The following is a 21,203-nucleotide window of genomic DNA, read 5'->3' on the forward strand; positions in this document are numbered from 1 at the left end:
TTGGTGCTATGACAGGCATATACCGTCTAGGTATTCCATGATTTTACATGGATGTCTAATACTAGTAGACTATAAATTAGTATCTTGAAAGATATTATTAATACCAACTCACCGTTAAAGGTGTAGGGATTACAGGAGCTGTACTAGCTTCATTTTTATACTATTACACCAATTTAGCCAATTTACAAACCACAGTGTGCAGCTGAGTTTACAATGCATTAAGTGTCTAATTTATACAGATATCTCAACTACAACACCTAAGCCGCAGGCTGTCGTTTGATTTAAATATATACGTTCTGATTTTTCCGAAATACTGCATGGAAGCGTGATGTTATTTAGCTGTAATTTAGTAGCTTAATAGCATTAAATACTGCTCAGCATTGAAGATGTATATGTTACAATAATAGTATTGCTTCCATATTTTAACTGATTTAGCCAATTAACAAACCACAGTATGCGGCTAGGTTTAACAATATATCTAAAATGATGGAGACATTATCCAGCAACCCTAGTGATACATTATAAAAATGATGCATACACCAGAACTTATTACTTAACATCCATTTATGAAAATATTTTTTTATATGAATATAGATTAGTTTTTAGTGGAAGATATATACATGTAAGAATATATAGCCAACTCTTTTGGCTTCTATAAAACTACAGTACAGGTATATTGAGGAATAGTAAGAACAAAAATGACAAAATAATTAAATGAAATATATAAATATGGATATACATAGGATTATTAGCTGAAGTCTTATTTATAAATTTCATTTGAGGAACGGGGTGATCTCAAACCCTTCATTTAACCCCTCTGGCTTCAATGTTTTAAGAGTGAGTATCCAGAACGTTTCTCTTCGTTCCAGTTCTAGGTCCCTGTCTCCACCATTCTTGTTCACACTTATATGTTCAATACCTTTAAATCGGAGCTTCAAAGGGTCACTGGAATGGTGTTCCCTGAAGTGCCGTGGGACACTATGATTGGTGACCTGATTTTTTATGTTTCTAGTATGTTCAAGTATACGTGTTTTTAGCATTCTTTTTGTTTTACCTATATATCTATATCCGCAAGGACATATAATCATGTATACTACATGAGTGGAGTTACAATTAATAAAACTGTTAATTTGATATGTTTTAGTTTTATTTTTGTCATAAAAAACAGTTTTTTCCTTATCAATGAGTTTGCACACCTTACAACTGCCACATGCATGACTACCTTTGAGGTCATCCAAAAAATGTTTTTCTTTTTTCTCTCTAATGGGTTCTAGCCGACTTCTTGATAACATTGTTTTAACATTTTTGGCTTTCCTATAGAAAACCCCTGGGTGATTGGGAAGATGTTCCCCTAGTATAGGGTCTAATTGTAAAATGTGCCAGTTCTTTTTAAGTATCATTTTTATATCTCCTGCTTCATTATTGAAATCTGTGATAAATGGACATATGTTTTTATTTTTCTCCAACTCCATGCTTCCTACTTTATCCTTATATACAAGTAGGTCTTGTCTATCCTTATCCCTTGCTCGTTTTTTGGAATGTTCAATTAAGCCTAATGGGTAACCTCGATCCAGAAACCTCTCTGTATATATTGAGGCTTGTTCATCAAATTTGTCCAAAGTGGCACAATTTCGTCTTAGTCTAGTAAACTGAGAAAAAGGAATATTTCTTTTCCAGCTTGGTAAATGACAGCTAGAAAAATCAAGGTAGCTGTTGCAGTCGACTTTTTTAAAAAATGTGCATGTATTGATTTTTCCAGTGGTTATAGATTCAGTGCTATCAAGAGTAAGATCTAAAAATTCGATTTTAAATTTATCCACCTTATGTGTAAACTTTAAATTATATTCATTGATATTAATAGTATTAATGAATGTCTTCAACAGCTCCTCACCCCCCTTCCATATTATCAGAATATCGTCTATAAATCTTTTGAATAAGACTATGTGGTCCGCGAACTGACCTATTGATGAATTTTCCCATTCACCCATATATATGTTCGCTAGACTTGGTGCACAAATCGTGCCCATCGCCGTCCCGCACGACTGGATATACCAGTCGTCCAGGAACGTGAAGTAATTGTGCACCAATACATAGTGGAGGCAGTCACAAATAAAGTTAACCAAAGGATTATTTAGTTCAGGATCATCTGATAATACATTCCTCACACTGTTGATGCCTTTCGTGTGAGGAATGGCCGTATACAGAGCCTGCACATCCACAGTGCACCACATGTAATTGCTTTCCCATTTTACATTTTCTAAAATTTGCAGGACATGAGTAGAGTCACGGATGTAAGATGGGAGATGAGTGGCATATTTCTTTATATGTGTCCACAAATTCAGACACATTAGACGTCAGGGAGCCTATGCCGGCTACTATTGGCCGGCCTGGTGGCCTAATTGGATTTTTATGCATTTTAGGTATATGATAGAACGTAGCAATCTTGGGGTGTATATTGTATAGATATTTATATTCCTCTTGGGATATACATTTGTTCCCTACACCCTGATCAAGAAGAGTTTTTAATTCATTAATAAAACCCGCTGTGGGGTCCTCACTTAGTTTGTGGTAGGATGAGTTATCGTTGAGCAATTTATATGCTTCCTCTATGTAGTGAGTTCTATCAAATATCACTATACCCCCCCCTTTGTCCGCACTTTTAATGACAATGTCAGAATTCTCAGATAGACTTTTAAGTGCTTGAAACTCTGATTTTTTTAGATTGGAAAACTGACTATTCATATTTCTCTGAAGTTTTTCTATGTCTTTCCTGCATGTCTGGGCAAACATTTCTATATGTGGTCCCTTCGATTCTATTGGAAAATATGTGGATTTACACTTGAGACCAGAGGAGTTTATTTCCTTATTCTCATTCTGCCAGTTTCTAATGGGGGCATCATTCTTTCGTAAAAAGTGCCGTTTGAGGGTAAGATTTCTTACATATAGACTGAGATCTATCTGTAGATTGGTTTTATTAACATGGCAGGATGGAGCAAACGATAGGCCCTTTTTTAATACATCTTTCTGTGCATCATTAAGTACTGCTTTGGATAAATTAAAAATGCCTACATCATGTTTATCTAGTCCATGTTCCTTTTCTTTGAGTTGTTTGATGATAGTTCCAGCTCCTCTCCTTCCTCTAGACGTCTTTTTCGACCTAGTGGAGACTGGACCCTCGTGTGATGGTATAGAGGAAGCATATAAATTGCTCAACGATAACTCATCCTACCACAAACTAAGTGAGGACCCCACAGCGGGTTTTATTAATGAATTAAAAACTCTTCTTGATCAGGGTGTAGGGAACAAATGTATATCCCAAGAGGAATATAAATATCTATACAATATACACCCCAAGATTGCTACGTTCTATCATATACCTAAAATGCATAAAAATCCAATTAGGCCACCAGGCCGGCCAATAGTAGCCGGCACAGGCTCCCTGACGTCTAATGTGTCTGAATTTGTGGACACTTATATAAAGAAATATGCCACTCATCTCCCATCTTACATCCGTGACTCTACTCATGTCCTGCAAATTTTAGAAAATGTAAAATGGGAAAGCAATTACATGTGGTGCACTGTGGATGTGCAGGCTCTGTATACGGCCATTCCTCACACGAAAGGCATCAACAGTGTGAGGAATGTATTATCAGATGATCCTGAACTAAATAATCCTTTGGTTAACTTTATTTGTGACTGCCTCCACTATGTATTGGTGCACAATTACTTCACGTTCCTGGACGACTGGTACATCCAGTTGTGCGGGACGGCGATGGGCACGATTTGTGCACCAAGTCTAGCGAACATATATATGGGTGAATGGGAAAATTCATCAATAGGTCAATTCGCGGACCACATAGTCTTATTCAAAAGATTTATAGACGATATTCTGATAATATGGAAGGGGGGTGAGGAGCTGTTGAAGACATTCATTAATACTATTAATATCAATGAATATAATTTAAAGTTTACACATAAGGTGGATAAATTTAAAATCGAATTTTTAGATCTTACTCTTGATAGCACTGAATCTATAACCACTGGAAAAATCAATACATGCACATTTTTTAAAAAAGTCGACTGCAACAGCTACCTTGATTTTTCTAGCTGTCATTTACCAAGCTGGAAAAGAAATATTCCTTTTTCTCAGTTTACTAGACTAAGACGAAATTGTGCCACTTTGGACAAATTTGATGAACAAGCCTCAATATATACAGAGAGGTTTCTGGATCGAGGTTACCCATTAGGCTTAATTGGACATTCCAAAAAACGAGCAAGGGATAAGGATAGACAAGACCTACTTGTATATAAGGATAAAGTAGGAAGCATGGAGTTGGAGAAAAATAAAAACATATGTCCATTTATCACAGATTTCAATAATGAAGCAGGAGATATAAAAATGATACTTAAAAAGAACTGGCACATTTTACAATTAGACCCTATACTAGGGGAACATCTTCCCAATCACCCAGGGGTTTTCTATAGGAAAGCCAAAAATGTTAAAACAATGTTATCAAGAAGTCGGCTAGAACCCATTAGAGAGAAAAAAGAAAAACATTTTTTGGATGACCTCAAAGGTAGTCATGCATGTGGCAGTTGTAAGGTGTGCAAACTCATTGATAAGGAAAAAACTGTTTTTTATGACAAAAGTAAAACTAAAACATATCAAATTAACAGTTTTATTAATTGTAACTCCACTCATGTAGTATACATGATTATATGTCCTTGCGGATATAGATATATAGGTAAAACAAAAAGAATGCTAAAAACACGTATACTTGAACATACTAGAAACATAAAAAATCAGGTCACCAATCATAGTGTCCCACGGCACTTCAGGGAACACCATTCCAGTGACCCTTTGAAGCTCCGATTTAAAGGTATTGAACATATAAGTGTGAACAAGAATGGTGGAGACAGGGACCTAGAACTGGAACGAAGAGAAACGTTCTGGATACTCACTCTTAAAACATTGAAGCCAGAGGAGTTAAATGAAGGGTTTGAGATCACCCCGTTCCTCAAATGAAATTTATAAATAAGACTTCAGCTAATAATCCTATGTATATCCATATTTATATATTTCATTTAATTATTTTGTCATTTTTGTTCTTACTATTCCTCAATATACCTGTACTGTAGTTTTATAGAAGCCAAAAGAGTTGGCTATATATTCTTACATGTATATATCTTCCACTAAAAACTAATCTATATTCATATAAAAAAATATTTTCATAAATGGATGTTAAGTAAGAAGTTCTGGTGTATGCATCATTTTTATAATGTATCACTAGGGTTGCTGGATAATGTCTCCATCATTTTAGATATATTGTTAAACCTAGCCGCATACTGTGGTTTGTTAATTGGCTAAATCAGTTAAAATATGGAAGCAATACTATTATTGTAACATATACATCTTCAATGCTGAGCAGTATTTAATGCTATTAAGCTACTAAATTACAGCTAAATAACATCACGCTTCCATGCAGTATTTCGGAAAAATCAGAACGTATATATTTAAATCAAACGACAGCCTGCGGCTTAGGTGTTGTAGTTGAGATATCTGTATAAATTAGACACTTAATGCATTGTAAACTCAGCTGCACACTGTGGTTTGTAAATTGGCTAAATTGGTGTAATAGTATAAAAATGAAGCTAGTACAGCTCCTGTAATCCCTACACCTTTAACGGTGAGTTGGTATTAATAATATCTTTCAAGATACTAATTTATAGTCTACTAGTATTAGACATCCATGTAAAATCATGGAATACCTAGACGGTATATGCCTGTCATAGCACCAAACGACAGCCTGCAGCTCAGGTGTAGTCAATTTCACATTTATGTAAATTAGACAGTGAACACTTTATAATGGATCTGAACGTCACAGACTCCAGCCCTCTGGCGAAGTCTATGACGAAACGCGTTGGGGCGGAGTCTGGTGACGTACAGGATCGTTGGTATTGCTGAGCGAGGAGTCTGGGACGTCTGTGATTCCTGCCCGAGACCCTGGGGAGACCAGCCGCCGGCGGGTGGAGGTATCCGGTATGATCGCTTGACACTTGTTCCTGCTATACCCATCGATCATTTGATTTGAATCACGTGGTAACCAGCCCACACTGGTTGCCTTCTGGTACGAATATAAAAACAGCTGGTTTTAACACTTTGTGTATATTTTTAAAAATAAAAAGTTTTTACGCACTATGGAGCGCCCCCTATATATGTTCTATTGACAGATATTTCTTCTCCGGAGGAGTTCGGATTGCTGGAAGGGGAGCTGCGGTCCTACTAATAAAACGAGGATCTAGTGCACATTTGTAGCATCTATAAGAAGTTGCAGTGATTCAACTATATGGACACACGTCAAGTGTATTTTTATATACACATCATTTATATATGTTAAATACTCTGCTTGATATTAATCAGCGCTATATCATATTTGTATATATATATATATATATATATATATATATATATATATATATATACACACACACACACACATTCATACATGTACAGCTGGGCACTGTACATGTATAAAAAGAGCCCCCGCCATGTATTGAAAAAATTGAGCGGGACAGAAGCCCGCCGCCGAGGGGGCGGGGCCTCTCCCTCGGCGGGGCCTCTCCCTCAGCACTCACCAGCGCCATTTTTCTCCACAGCACCGCTGAGAGGAAGCTCCCCGGACTCTCCCCCGCTTGACACACGGTGACGGAGGGTTTTAAAGCAGAGGGGGGGGGGGGGGGGCACATAATTGGCGCAGATACATAAAACAGCGCTGCTGGGTAAACATTAATTTACTGTGTTATTCCTGGGTCATATAGCGCTGGGGTGTGTGCTGGCATACTCTCTCTCTCTGTCTCTCCAAAGTGCCTGGTAGGGAACCTGTCTTCAGAAAAGAGCTTCCCTGTGTATGTGTGGTGTGTCGGTGTGTGTGTCGACATGTCTGAGGTTGAGGGCTCACCTAAGGAGGACGGGGAGTTTGAGTGTTAAGTCTCCGTCGGCGGTGCCGACGCCTGACTGGATGGATATGTGGAATGTTTTAAGTGGAAATTTTAATTTATTGCACAAAAGGCTAGACAAAGCCGAAGCTGGGGCACAGTCAGGGAGTCAACCCATGCCTGTCCCTATGTCGCCGGGACCTTTGGGGTCTCAGACGCGCCCACTATCCCAAATAGTTGACACAGATTCAGACTCCAGTGTTGATTACGATGATCCAAAATTACAGCCAAAGATGGCTAAAGGTATTCGATATATGATTATCGCAATAAAAGATGTGTTGCATATCACTGAGGAACCCCCTGTCCCTGACACGAGGGTACACATGTATAAAGGAAAGAAACCTGAGGTCTCCTTTCCCTCCTCACATGAGCTGAACGAAGTATGTGAAAAAGCGTGGGAAACTCCAGACAAAAAGCTGCAGATTCCCAAAAGGATCCTAACAGCGTGTCCTTTCCCGTCGCAGGACAGGATACGGTGGGAATCCTCCCCTAGGGTGGACAAGGCCTTGACGCGCTTATCAAAAAAGATAGCGCTTCCATCCCAAGATACGGCTACCCTCAAGGATCCTGCTGACCGCAAGCAGGAGGTTACCCTGAAGTCCATTTACACACATTCTGGTACGTTGCTCAGACCGGCTATTGCGTCGGCCTGGGTTTGTAGTGCTGTAGCAGCATGGACAGATTCCTTATCAACGGATATTGAGACTCTTGATAAGGATACCATTTTATTGACCCTAGGGCATATAAAAGATGCGGTCTTGTATATGAGGGATGCTCAAAGAGACATTAGTTTACTGGGTTCCAGGATAAACGCTATGTCTATTTCTGCTAGGCATGTCTTATGGACCTGACAGTGGACTGGTGATGCCGACTCCAAGAGACATATGGAGTTGTTGCCTTACAAGGGTGAGGAATTGTTTGGAGGAGGACTCTCGGACCTCGTCTCCACGGCTACGGCAGGTAAATCAAATTTTTTGCCATATATTCCCTCACAATCTAAGAAAGCGCCTCATTATCAAATGCATTCCTTTCGTTCCAATAAAAGCAAGAGAGCACGTGGATCGTCCTTTCTTGCCAGAGGTAAGGGCAAAAGCTGCATAACACAGCTAGTTCCCAGGAACAGAAGTCCTCCCCGGCCTCTGCAAAATCCACCGCATGACGCTGGGACTCCCCTGAGGGAGTCAGCTCCTGTGGGGGCACGTCTTCGACTGTTCAGCCACGTCTGGGTCCACTCACAGGTGGATCCATGGGCAATAGAAATGGTTTCCCAGGGTTTCAAGCTGGAATTCGAAGAAGTGCCTCCTTGCCGGTTTTTCAAATCGGCCCTACCGAAACAACCCCTGGAAAGGGAGATAGTGTTAAATGCGATTCACAAATTGTGGCTTCAACAAGTGGTGGTAGAGGTTCCCCTGCTTCAAAGAGGGCAGGGGTACTACTCAACTCTGTGGTTCCGAAACCGGACGGTTCGGTCAGACCCATTTTAAATTTAAAATCCCTAAACCTTTACTTAAAACGGTTCAAGTTCAAGATGGAATCGCTCAGGGCAGTCATCGCCAGCCTAGAAGGAGGAGATTTTTTGGTATCTCTGGACATAAAGGATGCATACCTGCATGTCCCCATATATCCTCCTCCTCAGGCGTACCTGAGATTTGCGGTACAGGATTGTCATTGCCAATTTCAGACGTTGCCGTTTGGGCTTTCCACGGCCCCGAGAATTTTCATTAAGGTAATGGCGGAAATGATGGTGCTTCTGCGCAAGCAGGGTGTCACGATTATCCCGTACTTGGACGATCTCTTCATAAAAGCGAGATCACGGGAGAAGTTGCTGAACAGCGTATCACTTTCACTGAATGTGTTTACAGCGACACGGCTGGATTCTCAATATTCCAAAGTCGCAGCTGAATCCTACAACTCGTCTGCCCTTCTTGGGCATGATTCTGGACACAGACCAGAAAAGGGTTTTTCTTCCGACGGAAAAAGCGCAGGAACTCATAACTCTAGTCATGAACCAAAACAAGTGTCAGTACATCATTGCACTCAAGTTCTGGGAAAGATGGAGGCAACATACGAAGCCATTCCATACGGCAGATTCCATGCAAGGACCTTCCAATGGGACTTATTGGACAAATGGTCCGGGTCGCATCTGCAATTGCATCAGCGGATGACCCTGTCCCCCAGGGCCAGAGTATATCTCCTGTGGTGGCTAAACAGTGCTCACTTTCTAGAGGGCCGCAGGTTCGGCATTCAGGACTGGATCCTGGTGACCACGGACGCGAGCCTCCGAGGTTGGGGAGCAGTCACACAGGGAAGAAATTTCCAAGGACTTTGGTCAAGTCAAGAGACTTGTCTTCACATCAACATCCTGGAACTAAGGGCCATATACAACGCCCTACGTCAAGCGGAGATCTTACTTCGCAATCGACCAGTTCTGATCCAGTCAGACAACATCACCGCAGTAGCTCATGTAAACCGCCAAGGCGGCACAAGGAGCAGAGTGGCAATGGCGGAAGTCACCAGAGTTCTTCGCTGGGCGGAGAATCATGTAAGTGCTCTGTCAGCAGTGTTCATTCCGGGAGTGGACAACTGGGAAGCAGACTTCCTCAGCAGACACGATCTGCATCCGGGAGAGTGGGGACTTCATCAGGAAGTCTTCGCGCAGATTGCAAGTCAGTGGGGACTACCCCAAATAGACATGATGGCATCCTGTCTCAACAAAAAGCTACAAAGGTATTGCGCCAGGTCAAGAGACCCTCAGGCGGTAGCTGTGGACGCCCTAGTGACACAGTGGGTGTTCCAGTCGGTCTATGTGTTTCCTCCTCTTCCTCTCATACCCAAGGTGTTGAGGATAATAAGAAAAATAGGAGTGAGAACAATTCTCATTGTTCCAGATTGGCCACGAAGGACCTGGTATCCGGATCTGCAAGAAATGCTCACAGAAGATCCGTGGCCTCTTCCTCTAAGGCAGGACCTGTTACAACAAGGTCCCTGTCTGTTCCAAGACTTACCGCGGCTGCGTTTGACGGCATGGCGGTTGAACGCCAGATCCTAGCGGAAAAAGTTATTCCGGATGAGGTCATTCCTACGCTAATAAAGGCTAGGAAGGACGTGACGTCTAAACATTATCACCGTATATGGCGAAAATATGTTTCTTGGTGTGAGGCCAGGAATGCTCCTTCGGAAGAATTCCATCTAGGCCTTTTTCTTCACTTCCTACAAACTGGAGTGAATTTGGGCCTAAAATTAGGCTCCATTAAGGTTCAGATTTTGGCCTTATCCATTTTCTTTCAAAAGGAATTGGCCTCTTTACCTGAAGTACAGACTTTTGTGAAGGGAGTACTGCATATTCAGCCTCCTTTTGTACCTCCGGGGGTGCCTTGGGACCTTTAACGTGGTGTTAAGTTTCCTTAAGTCACATTGGAGTTGAAATATCTCACTTGGAAGGTGGTCATGTTTGGCTTCGGCTAGGCGAGTTTCGGAATTGGCGGCTTTATCACATAAAAGCCCCTATCTGGTTTTCCATATGGATAGAGCGGAGTTGCGGACCCGTCCTCAATTCCTACCTAAGGTGGTCTCATCCTTTCATATGAACCAACCTATTGTCGTGCCTGTGGCTACACGTGACTTGGAGGATTCCGAGTCCCTTGATGTGGTCAGGGCTTTGAAAATTTACGTGGCCAGAACGGCTAGCATCAGAAAAACAGAAGCACTGTTTGTCCTGTATGCAGCCAACAAGGTTGGCGGCCCTGCTTCAAAGCAGACTATTGCTCGCTGGATCTGTAACACGATTCAGCAGGCGCATTCTACGGCAGGATTGCCGTTACCGAAATCGGTTAAGGCCCATTCCACTAGGAAGGTGGGCTCGTCTTGGGCGGTTGCCCGAGGGGTCTCGGCACTACAGCTGTGCCGAGCTGCTACTTGGTCGGGGTCAAACACCTTTGCAAAGTTCTATAATGCTGCTTTCACATCGCAAAAGCTGCTTTTGAAACGGTTCTTTAAACGGTTCTTAAAACGGGTCTGAGCAGTTAAACCCCCTTCACATCGCATGTTGTAACCAGTATATTACCATTTCATTACCATTTTGGTACCTTTCACACTGAACCTGTTTCACCCATACAAAACAGTGGTTGTCATTTTAAATGTTTATTTCCTGCTTCTGCCTGGTGAGATCACACATGGAGACAGCCTATCAACTTCTGGGGCTTGCAAATACCGTTTCAGACCCTTTCACATTGCACAATTAAATGGGTCTGAAACGGGTAGGACCCTGCTTTTTTACCGTTTCAAAATACCGCTTTTTTGTAAACGGTAAATTGAAGGTGACCCTTTCACATCGCAGCTCGAACCGTTTAGGAAGCCAGTAAAAATGGCAAATTACCGGTTACAAGCTGCGGTGTGAGAGGGGTATAAGTTTGATACCCTGGCTGAGGAGGACCTCCTGTTTGCTCAATCGGTGCTGCAGAGTCATCCGCACTCTCCCACCCGTTTGGCAGCTTTGGTATAATCCCCATGGTCCTTACGGAGTCCCAGCATCCTCTAGGACGTTAGAGAAAATAAGATTTTAAACCTACCGGTAAATCTTTTTCTCGTAGTCCGTAGAGGATGCTGGGCGCCCGTCCCAAGTGCGGACTACTTCTGCTAGACTTTTATATAGTTATTGCTTACATAAGGGTTATGTTATAGTTTCATTGGTTTTGGGCCGATGATATGTTGTTCTTCATACTGTTAACTAGATAGTATATCACAAGTTATACGGTGTGATTGGTGTGGCTGGTATGAATCTTGCCCTTGGATTACAAAAATCCTTTCCTTGTACTGTCCGTCTCCTCTGGGCACAGTTTCTTTAACTGAGGTCTGGAGGAAGGGCATAGAGGGAGGAGCCAGTGCACACCCAGAGTCTAAAGTCTTTCTTAAAGTGCCCATGTCTCCTGCGGAGCCCGTCTATCCCCATGGTCCTTAAGGAGTCCCAGCATCCTCTACGGACTACGAGAAAAAGATTTACCGGTAGGTTTAAAATCTTATTTCTCTAACGTCCTAGTGGATGCTGGGGACTCCATCAGGACCATGGGGAATAGCGGCTCCGCAGGAGACAGGGCACAAAAGCAAGCTTTTAGGATCACATGGTGTGTACTGGCTCCTCCCCCTATGACCCTCCTCCAAGCCTCAGTTAGGTTTTTGTGCCCGTCCGAGCAGGGTGCAATCTAGGTGGCTCTCCTAAAGAGCTGCTTAGAAAAAGTTTTTAGGTTTATTATTTTCAGTGAGTCCTGCTGGCAACAGGCTCACTGCATCGAGGGACTTAGGGGAGAGATTTTCAACTCACCTGCGTGCAGGATGGATTGGAGTCTTAGGCTACTGGACATAGCTTCAGAGGGAGTCGGAACACAGGTCACCCTGGGGTTCGTCCCGGAGCCGCGCCGCCGATCCCCCTTACAGATGCTGAAGATCGAGGGTCCGGAAACAGGCGGCAGAAGGCTCTTCAGCCTTCATGAAGGTAGCGCACAGCACTGCAGCTGTGCGCCATTGTTGCTACACACTTCACACTGAACGGTCACGGAGGGTGCAGGGCGCTGCTGGGGGCGCCCTGGGCAGCAATATTTAATACCTTTGATGGCAAAGAATACATCACATATAGCCATTGAGGCTATATGTATGTATTTAACCCAGGCCAGATATCTCAAAACCCGGGAGAAAAGCCTGCCGGATAGGGGGCGGGGCTTATTCTCCTCAGCACACAGCGCCATTTTCCTGCTCAGCTCCGCTGTGAGGAAGGCTCCCAGGACTCTCCCCTGCACTGCACTACAGAAACAGGGTAACAAAGAGAAGGGGGGCATATTTTGGCGATATTTATATATTTAAAGCGCATATAACAAAAACAACACCTATTAGGGTTGTTTATATACATTTTATAGCGCTTTTGGTGTGTGCTGGCAAACTCTCCCTCTGTCTCCCCAAAGGGCTAGTGGGGTCCTGTCTTCGATAAGAGCATTCCCTGTGTGTCTGCTGTGTGTCGGTACGTGTGTGTCGACATGTATGAGGACGATGTTGGTGTGGAGGCGGAGCAATTGCCGGTAATGGTGATGTCACCCCCTAGGGAGTCGACACCGGAATGGATGGCTTTAATTATGGAATTACGTGATAATGTTAGTACATTACAAAAGTCAGTTGACGAAATGAGACGGCCGGAAAACCAGTTAGTACCTGCTCAGGCGTCTCAGACACCGTCAGGGGCTGTAAAACGTCCCTTACCTCAGTCAGTCGACACAGGCACCGACACAGATGAATCTAGTGTCGACGGTGAAGAAACAAACGTATTTTCCAATAGGGCCACACGTTATATGATCACGGCAATGAAGGAGGCTTTGCAGATCTCTGATACTGCAGGTACCTCAAAAAGGGGTATTATGTGGGGGGTGAAAAAACTACCTGTAGCTTTTCCAGAATCAGAGGAATTGAATGACGTGTGTGATGAAGCGTGGGTTAACCCAGATAGAAAACTGCTAATTTCTAAGAAGTTATTGGCATTATACCCTTTCCCACCAGAGGTTAGGGCGCGCTGGGAAACACCCCCTAGGGTGGATAAAGCGCCCACACGTTTATCAAAACAAGTGGCGTTGCCGTCTCCAGATACGGCCGCCCTCAAGGATCCAGCAGATAGGAGGCTGGAAACTACCCTGAAGAGTATATACACGCATACTGGTGTTATACTCCGACCAGCAATAGCCTCAGCCTGGATGTGCAGTGCTGGGGTAGTGTGGTTGGATTCCCTGACTGAAAATATTGATACCCTGGATAGGGACAGTATTTTATTGACTCTAGAGCAATTAAAGGATGCGTTTCTTTATATGCGAGATGCTCAGAGGGATGTTTGCACTCTGGCATCGAGAGTAAGTGCGATGTCCATATCTGCCAGAAGAAGTTTATGGACGCGACAGTGGTCAGGTGATGCGGATTCCAAAAGGCATATGGAAGTATTGCCATATAAAGGAGAGGAATTATTTGGGGTTGGTCTATCAGATCTGGTGGCCACGGCAACTGCCGGCAAATCCACTTTTTTACCTCAGACCCCCTCCCAACAGAAAAAGACACCGTCTTTTCAGCCGCAGTCCTTTCGCTCCTATAAAAACAAGCGGGCAAAAGGACAGACTTATCTGCCACGAGGCAGAGGAAAGGGTAAGAGAGGGCAGCAAGCAGCCCCTGCCCAGGACCAGAAGCCCGCCCCGGGTTCTACAAAGCCATCAGCATGACGCTGGGGCTTTACAAGCGGACTCAGGAGCGGTGGGGGGTCGACTAAAGATTTTCAGCAATCAGTGGGCTCGCTCACAGGTGGACCCGTGGATCCTGCAGATAGTATCTCAGGGTTACATGTTGGAATTCGAAAGATCTCCCCCTCGCCGTTTCCTAAAGTCTGCTTTACCAACGTCTCCCTCAGAAAGGGCGACGGTATTGGAAGCCATTCACAAGCTGTATTCTCAGCAGGTGATAGTCAAGGTACCCCTCCTACAACAGGGAAAGGGGTATTATTCCACACTATTTGTGGTACCGAAGCCGGACGGTTCGGTAAGACCTATTCTAAGTCTGAAATCCTTGAACCTGTACATACAGAAATTCAAGTTCAAGATGGAGTCACTAAGAGCAGTGATAGCGAATCTGGAAGAAGGGGACTTCATGGTGTCCCTGGACATAAAAGATGCTTATCTGCATGTCCCAATTTACCCCTCACACCAAGGGTATCTCAGGTTCGTGATACAAGACTGTCATTATCAGTTTCAAACGCTGCCGTTTGGTTTGTCCACGGCACCTCGGGTCTTTACCAAGGTAATGACCGAAATGATGGTTCTTCTACGAAGAAAAGGCGTATTAATTATCCCTTACTTGGACGATCTCCTGATAAGGGCAAAGTCCAGAGAACAGCTGGAAGTCGGTGTAGCACTAACCCAAGTAGTGCTTCAACAACACGGGTGGATTCTGAATCTTCCAAAATCTCAATTGTCCCCGACAACACGTCTGCTGTTCCTGGGAATGATTCTGGACACGGTTCAGAAAAAGGTGTTTCTCCCGGAGGAGAAAGCAAGGGAGTTATCCGAACTTGTCAGGAACCTCCTAAAACCAGGAAATGTGTCAGTACATCAATGCACAAGAGTCCTGGGAAAGATGGTGGCTTCTTACGAAGCAATTCCATTCGGCAGATTCCATGCACGAATATTTCAGTGGGATCTGCTGGACAAATGGTCCGGATCGCATCTGCACATGCATCAGCGGATAACACTGTCACCAAGGACAAGGTTGTCTCTCCTGTGGTGGTTGCAGAGTGCCCATCTGTTAGAGGGCCGCAGGTTCGGCATACAGGACTGGGTCCTGGTGACTACGGATGCCAGCCTACGGGGCTGGGGAGCAGTCACACAGGGAAGAAACTTCCAGGGTGTATGGTCAAACCTGGAGACGTCTCTTCACATAAATATACTAGAGCTAAGAGCGATCTACAATGCTCTAAGCTTGGCGAAACCGCTGCTTCAGGGTCAGCCGGTGTTGATCCAGTCGGACAACATCACGGCAGTCGCCCACGTAAACAGACAAGGCGGCACGAGAAGCAGAAGAGCAATGACAGAAGCTGCAAGGATTCTTCGCTGGGCGGAAAATCATGTCATAGCACTGTCAGCAGTGTTCATCCCGGGAGTGGACAACTGGGAAGCAGACTTCCTCAGCAGACACGACCTTCACCCGGGAGAGTGGGGACTTCATCTGGAAGTTTTCCACATGATTGTGAACCATTGGGAAAAACCAAAGGTGGACATGATGGCGTCTCGCCTCAACAAAAAACTGGACAGATATTGCGCCAGGTCAAGAGACCCTCAGGCAATAGCTGTGGACGCTCTGGTAACACCGTGGGTGTACCAGTCAGTGTATGTGTTTCCTCCTCTGCCTCTCATACCAAAGGTACTGAGAATTATACGGAAAAGGGGAGTAAGAACAATACTAGTGGCTCCGGATTGGCCAAGAAGAACTTGGTATCCGGAACTTCAAGAGATGCTCACGGAAGATCCGTGGCCTCTACCTCTAAGAAGGGATCTGCTTCAGCAGGGACCTTGTATGTTCCAAGACTTACCGCGACTGCGTTTGACGGCATGGCGGTTGAACGCCGGATTCTAAAAGAAAAGGGCATTCCAGAGGAAGTTATTCCTACCTTGATTAAAGCTAGGAAGGAAGTGACCGCACAACATTATCACCGCATTTGGAGAAAATATGTTGCGTGGTGTGAGGCCAAGAAGGCCCCAACGGAAGAATTTCAATTGGGTCGATTCCTACATTTCCTGCAGGCAGGATTGTCTATGGGCCTCAAATTGGGGTCTATTAAAGTTCAAATTTCGGCCTTATCAATCTTCTTCCAGAAAGAATTGGCTTCAGTGCCTGAAGTACAAACTTTTGTCAAGGGTGTACTACATATACAACCCCCAATTGTGCCTCCAGTGGCACCGTGGGATCTAAACGTAGTTTTGGAATTTCTCAAATCTCATTGGTTTGAGCCTCTCAAATCGGTAGATTTGAAGTATCTTACATGGAAAGTAACCATGCTATTGGCCCTGGCTTCAGCCAGGAGAGTTTCAGAGTTGGCGGCTTTATCGTACAAAAGCCCATATCTGATTTTCCATTCGGACAGGGCAGAACTGCGGACACGTCCTCATTTTCTCCCTAAGGTGGTTTCGGCTTTTCACTTGAACCAGCCTATTGTGGTGCCTGCGGCTACTAGCGACTTGGAGGACTCCAAGTTACTGGACGTTGTCAGAGCATTGAAAATATATATTTCAAGGACAGCTGGAGTCAGAAAATCTGACTCGTTGTTTATCTTGTATGCACCCAACAAGATGGGTGCTCCTGCGTCTAAGCAGACGATTGCTCGTTGGATCTGTAGCACAATTCAACTTGCACATTCTGTGGCAGGCCTGCCACAGCCTAAAACTGTAAAAGCCCACTCCACAAGGAAGGTGGGCTCATCTTGGGCGGCTGCCCGAGGGGTCTCGGCATTACAACTTTGCCGAGCAGCTACGTGGTCAGGGGAGAACACGTTTGTAAAATTTTACAAATTTGATACTCTGGCTAAAGAGGACTTGGAGTTCTCTCATTCGGTGCTGCAGAGTCATCCGCACTCTCCCGCCCGTTTGGGAGCTTTGGTATAATCCCCATGGTCCTGACGGAGTCCCCAGCATCCACTAGGACGTTAGAGAAAATAAGAATTTACTTACCGATAATTCTATTTCTCGTAGTCCGTAGTGGATGCTGGGCGCCCATCCCAAGTGCGGATTGTCTGCATTACTTGTACATAGTTATTGTTACAAAAATCGGGTTATTATTGTTGTGAGCCATCTTTTTTAAGAGGCTACTTCTTTGTTATCATACTGTTAACTGGGTTCAGATCACAAGTTGTACGGTGTGATTGGTGTGGCTGGTATGAGTCTTACCCGGGATTCAAGATCCTTCCTTATTGTGTACGCTCGTCCGGGCACAGTACCTAACTGAGGCTTGGAGGAGGGTCATAGGGGGAGGAGCCAGTACACACCATGTGATCCTAAAAGCTTGCTTTTGTGCCCTGTCTCCTGCGGAGCCGCTATTCCCCATGGTCCTGACTGAGTCCCCAGCATCCACTACGGACTACGAGAAATAGAATTATCGGTAAGTAAATTCTTATTTTTTATTTAATCATCTGTGCTGAGCCATGGCTATACCTAAAGCCTGGACTGTTGGGGTGCCTTGAGGACCGCGTTTGGGAACCTCTGGGCTAGTGTGTACTGGCCTTAAGCCTTGCCTCTTGCTTCAAATCTTTGCACTGCAAATCACCTGTAGCGTTTATAAGATGTGCAGTTAATGGGTGATTATGCAACACATCTATTAATGGAAATAAACACTATTTTATGTTTTTGATCATTCTGCTCCATTGAGAATTCCACATGCACTAAATATAAGAAATAGGGCCTAATTCAGATCTAATCGCAGCAGCAAATTTGTTAGCAGTTGGGCAAAACCATGTGCACTGCAGGGGGGGCAGATAAAACATTTGCAGAGAGAGTTAGGTTTGGGTGGGGTGTGTTCAAATCGAAATCTAAATTGCAGTGTAAAAATAAAGCAGCCATAAACAATATAACCCTCCCAAATTCTAACTCTCTCTGCAAATGTTATATCTGCCACACCTACAGTGCACATGGTTTTGCCCATAAGCTAACAAATTTGCTGCTGCAATCAGATCTGAATTAGGCCATAGTATTTTCAGTTGCTTATGTCCTAATTGCATTGTATCCCTAATCTAGGTTTTGTATTCTAGATGGACGGACAGACCCTGTTCTTGACGATGTAGGTCAAGCCTTTAAACTAATGGGAGTGAATCTCCTTGAACTGGAAGACTACATTCACAATATCGAACCAGTTACCTTTCCACATCAGATCCCATCCTTTCCTGTCAGCAAGAATAATGTCTTGCAATTTCCTCCTCCTGGGAGCAAAGATGTTGAGGACCGGAAAGAATATATCCCTGACTACTTACCACTTATCATCTCTTCTCAGGAAGGTACTGTGCACATCTTTAATCTTGTTCATTTTCATTTGTCCAACAGACATTTAAAAAAAGGCTCAATAACATTTTCAAAACATAGTAGCATAGTAACATAGTTAATGAGGTTGAAAAGAGGCAAAATGCCCATTGGGTTCAACCTTTATTCTGTATTAAGTTGAGTTCATTATAATGTCCCTGCTGAAGTAATGTTTTATGACTAATAAATATAAATTATGTTCCTCCTAGATTATCAATGTCCATATTTGAATTGCTATAACCTTGGATATCTTTTTCAGATATAACATCTGCAGAGAGAGTTAGATTGGGGTGGGTTTTTTCGTTTCTGTGCAGGGTAAATACTGGCTGCTTTATTTTTACACTGCAATTTAGGTTTCAGTTTGAACACACCCTACCCAAATCTAACTCTCTCTGCACATGTTATATCTGTCCCCTGCAGTGCACATGGTTTTGCCCAACTGCTAACAAATTTGCTGCTGGGATCAACTTAGAATTAGGCCCCATGCATGCTAGCACCTTACTTGCCTTCTTTGCTGTACTTTGACATTGTATACTGTTATTAAGCCTATTATCAATGAGTACCCCCAAATCTTTTTCCAATACTGTTACCCCTAGATTTTCCCCATTTAATGTGTAGGATGCAAGTTTATTTTTAGTCCCAAAATGCATAACTTTGCATTTTTCTATATTGAACCTCATTCTCCATTTAGACGCCCAGATTTCAAGTTTAGATAAGTCATTCTGTAATCTATTTCCAAATTAATTACCCTACACAGTTTAGTATCCTCTGCAAAGATTGACACTGTGCTTTCCAGGCCTATTTCTTGGTCATTGATAAATATATTGAACAGTACTGGCCCGAGTATGGACCCTTGTGGTATTCCTCTGACTACTGGTGCCCAGCTGGAGGATATACCATTGACCAGTACTCTCTGTACTCTGTTATCCAGCCAGTTACTTATGTACAAATAGTTTTTTTACACCAAGCTCCTTTAATTTGATGATCAGTCTCCTGTGAGGCACTGTATCGAAGGCTTTTGCAAAATCTAAAAAGACCACATGTACTGCTTTTCCCTGGTCAAGATTGTCGCTCACTTCCTCATAGAAGCTAACTAAATTTGTTTGACATGATCTGTCCCTCACAAACCCATGCTTGTTATTGCTAATAATCTTTAACATAGTAACATAGTATCTGAGGTTGAAAAAAGACAATTGTCCATCGAGTTCAACCTATTTGTGGTCTCCTATGCATGATGATTTGACTAAAATTTCTGACTGATGCTGCTGTCAGCCGTTGCATTTTATCCCTATTTATAGTAACTATAATGCATGACTATGCACCATACCCCTGGATATCCTTATCCATTAGGAATTCATCTAAACCATTCTTAAAGGTGTTGACAGATTCCGCCATTACAACTCCCTCGGGCAGGGAATTCCAAACACGTATTGTCCTTACCGTGAAAAAGTGCGGAATCTCCTCTCCTCTAACCTGAGCGAGTGTCCACGAGTCCTCTGTGTTGATCTAACCAAAAACAGGTCCTGCGCAAGCTCTGTGTATTGTCCCCTTATGTATTTGCAGATGTTGATCATATCCCCTCTTAGTCTCCACTTTTCCAATGTAAACATGCCTAGTCTTTCAAGCCTTTCCTTGTATTCCATCGTCTCCATGCCCTTAATTAGTCTGGTCGCCCTCCTCTGTACCTTTTCTAGCTCCAGGATATCCTTTTTGTAGTACGGTGCCCAGAATTGTACACAGTATTCAAGGTGTGGCCTCACTAGTGATTTATATAACGGGAGTATAATACTCTCGTCCCTAGCATCAATACCCCGTTTTATGCATGCTAATATCTTATTAGCCTTCTTTGCTGCAGTCCTACTTTGGGTACTACTGCTTAGCTTGCTATCTATGAGGACACCTAAGTCCTTTTCCAGTACAGAATCCCCTAATTTTACCCCATTTAGTAGGTAGGTGTGGTCTGCAGATACTCCTGTATGCTATCCCTTAAAATTCCTTCCAATATTTTCCCCACTATATATGTCAAACAAACCGGGCTGTAGTTACCAGGATGATTTTTAGTTCCCTTTTTAAATAATGTCACTACCTCAGCTATATGCCAGTCCTTTAGTACCGTGCCTGATCTAAGTTAACTATTGAAAATCAAGTATAGGGTTATCTTGCTAGTTGTGACCTAAGCTTCATAAGAACCCTCGGGTGAAGTCCATCTGGGCCTGGTGATTTTATTAATCTTCATTTTGCTTAGTCTTTCCCGTACTACTTCCTTACTTAAAACAAGTATCTAGCCACGAATCATTACTGCCACTGTCGTTATGCACTACTCCCACCGTCAGTTCTTCTCTGCTGAACACTGATGAAAAAAATGTGTTCAGTATTTCTGCTTTTATTTCGTCATCATTTATCAATACTACAAATGTCATGTTTTATTGGACCTAGGTTCTCCTTTTTTAACCTTTTTACTGTTTATGTATTTAAAAAACTTTTTAGGATTGGTTTTACTCTCTCTAGCGATTTGCTTTTCGTTTTCAATTTTAGCTGCTCTTATTACTTTTTTGCGTATTTTTATTGCATTCCTTGTAGTACTGGAATGACTCCTCCTTTTCATTAGATTTAAATGCTTGGAAAGCATGCTTC

The 21,203-nt window shown here is 43.3% G+C and overlaps 1 protein-coding gene across 2 annotated transcripts in view; it reads left to right on the forward strand.

Annotated features, from left to right (window-relative positions):
- TAF3 (TATA-box binding protein associated factor 3) overlaps positions 1 to 21,203 on the forward strand; it is a 251,817-nt gene that overhangs the window by 27,220 nt on the left and 203,394 nt on the right. For both annotated transcript variants that reach the window (XM_063926823.1, XM_063926824.1), the window contains exon 2: positions 18,305 to 18,547. In XM_063926823.1, coding sequence (XP_063782893.1) covers positions 18,305 to 18,547 — 243 coding nt within the window. The remainder of the gene's footprint in view (positions 1 to 18,304; positions 18,548 to 21,203) is intronic.

Source organism: Pseudophryne corroboree, chromosome 6, assembly GCF_028390025.1.
Source record: "Pseudophryne corroboree isolate aPseCor3 chromosome 6, aPseCor3.hap2, whole genome shotgun sequence".
NCBI lineage: Eukaryota > Metazoa > Chordata > Amphibia > Anura > Myobatrachidae > Pseudophryne > Pseudophryne corroboree.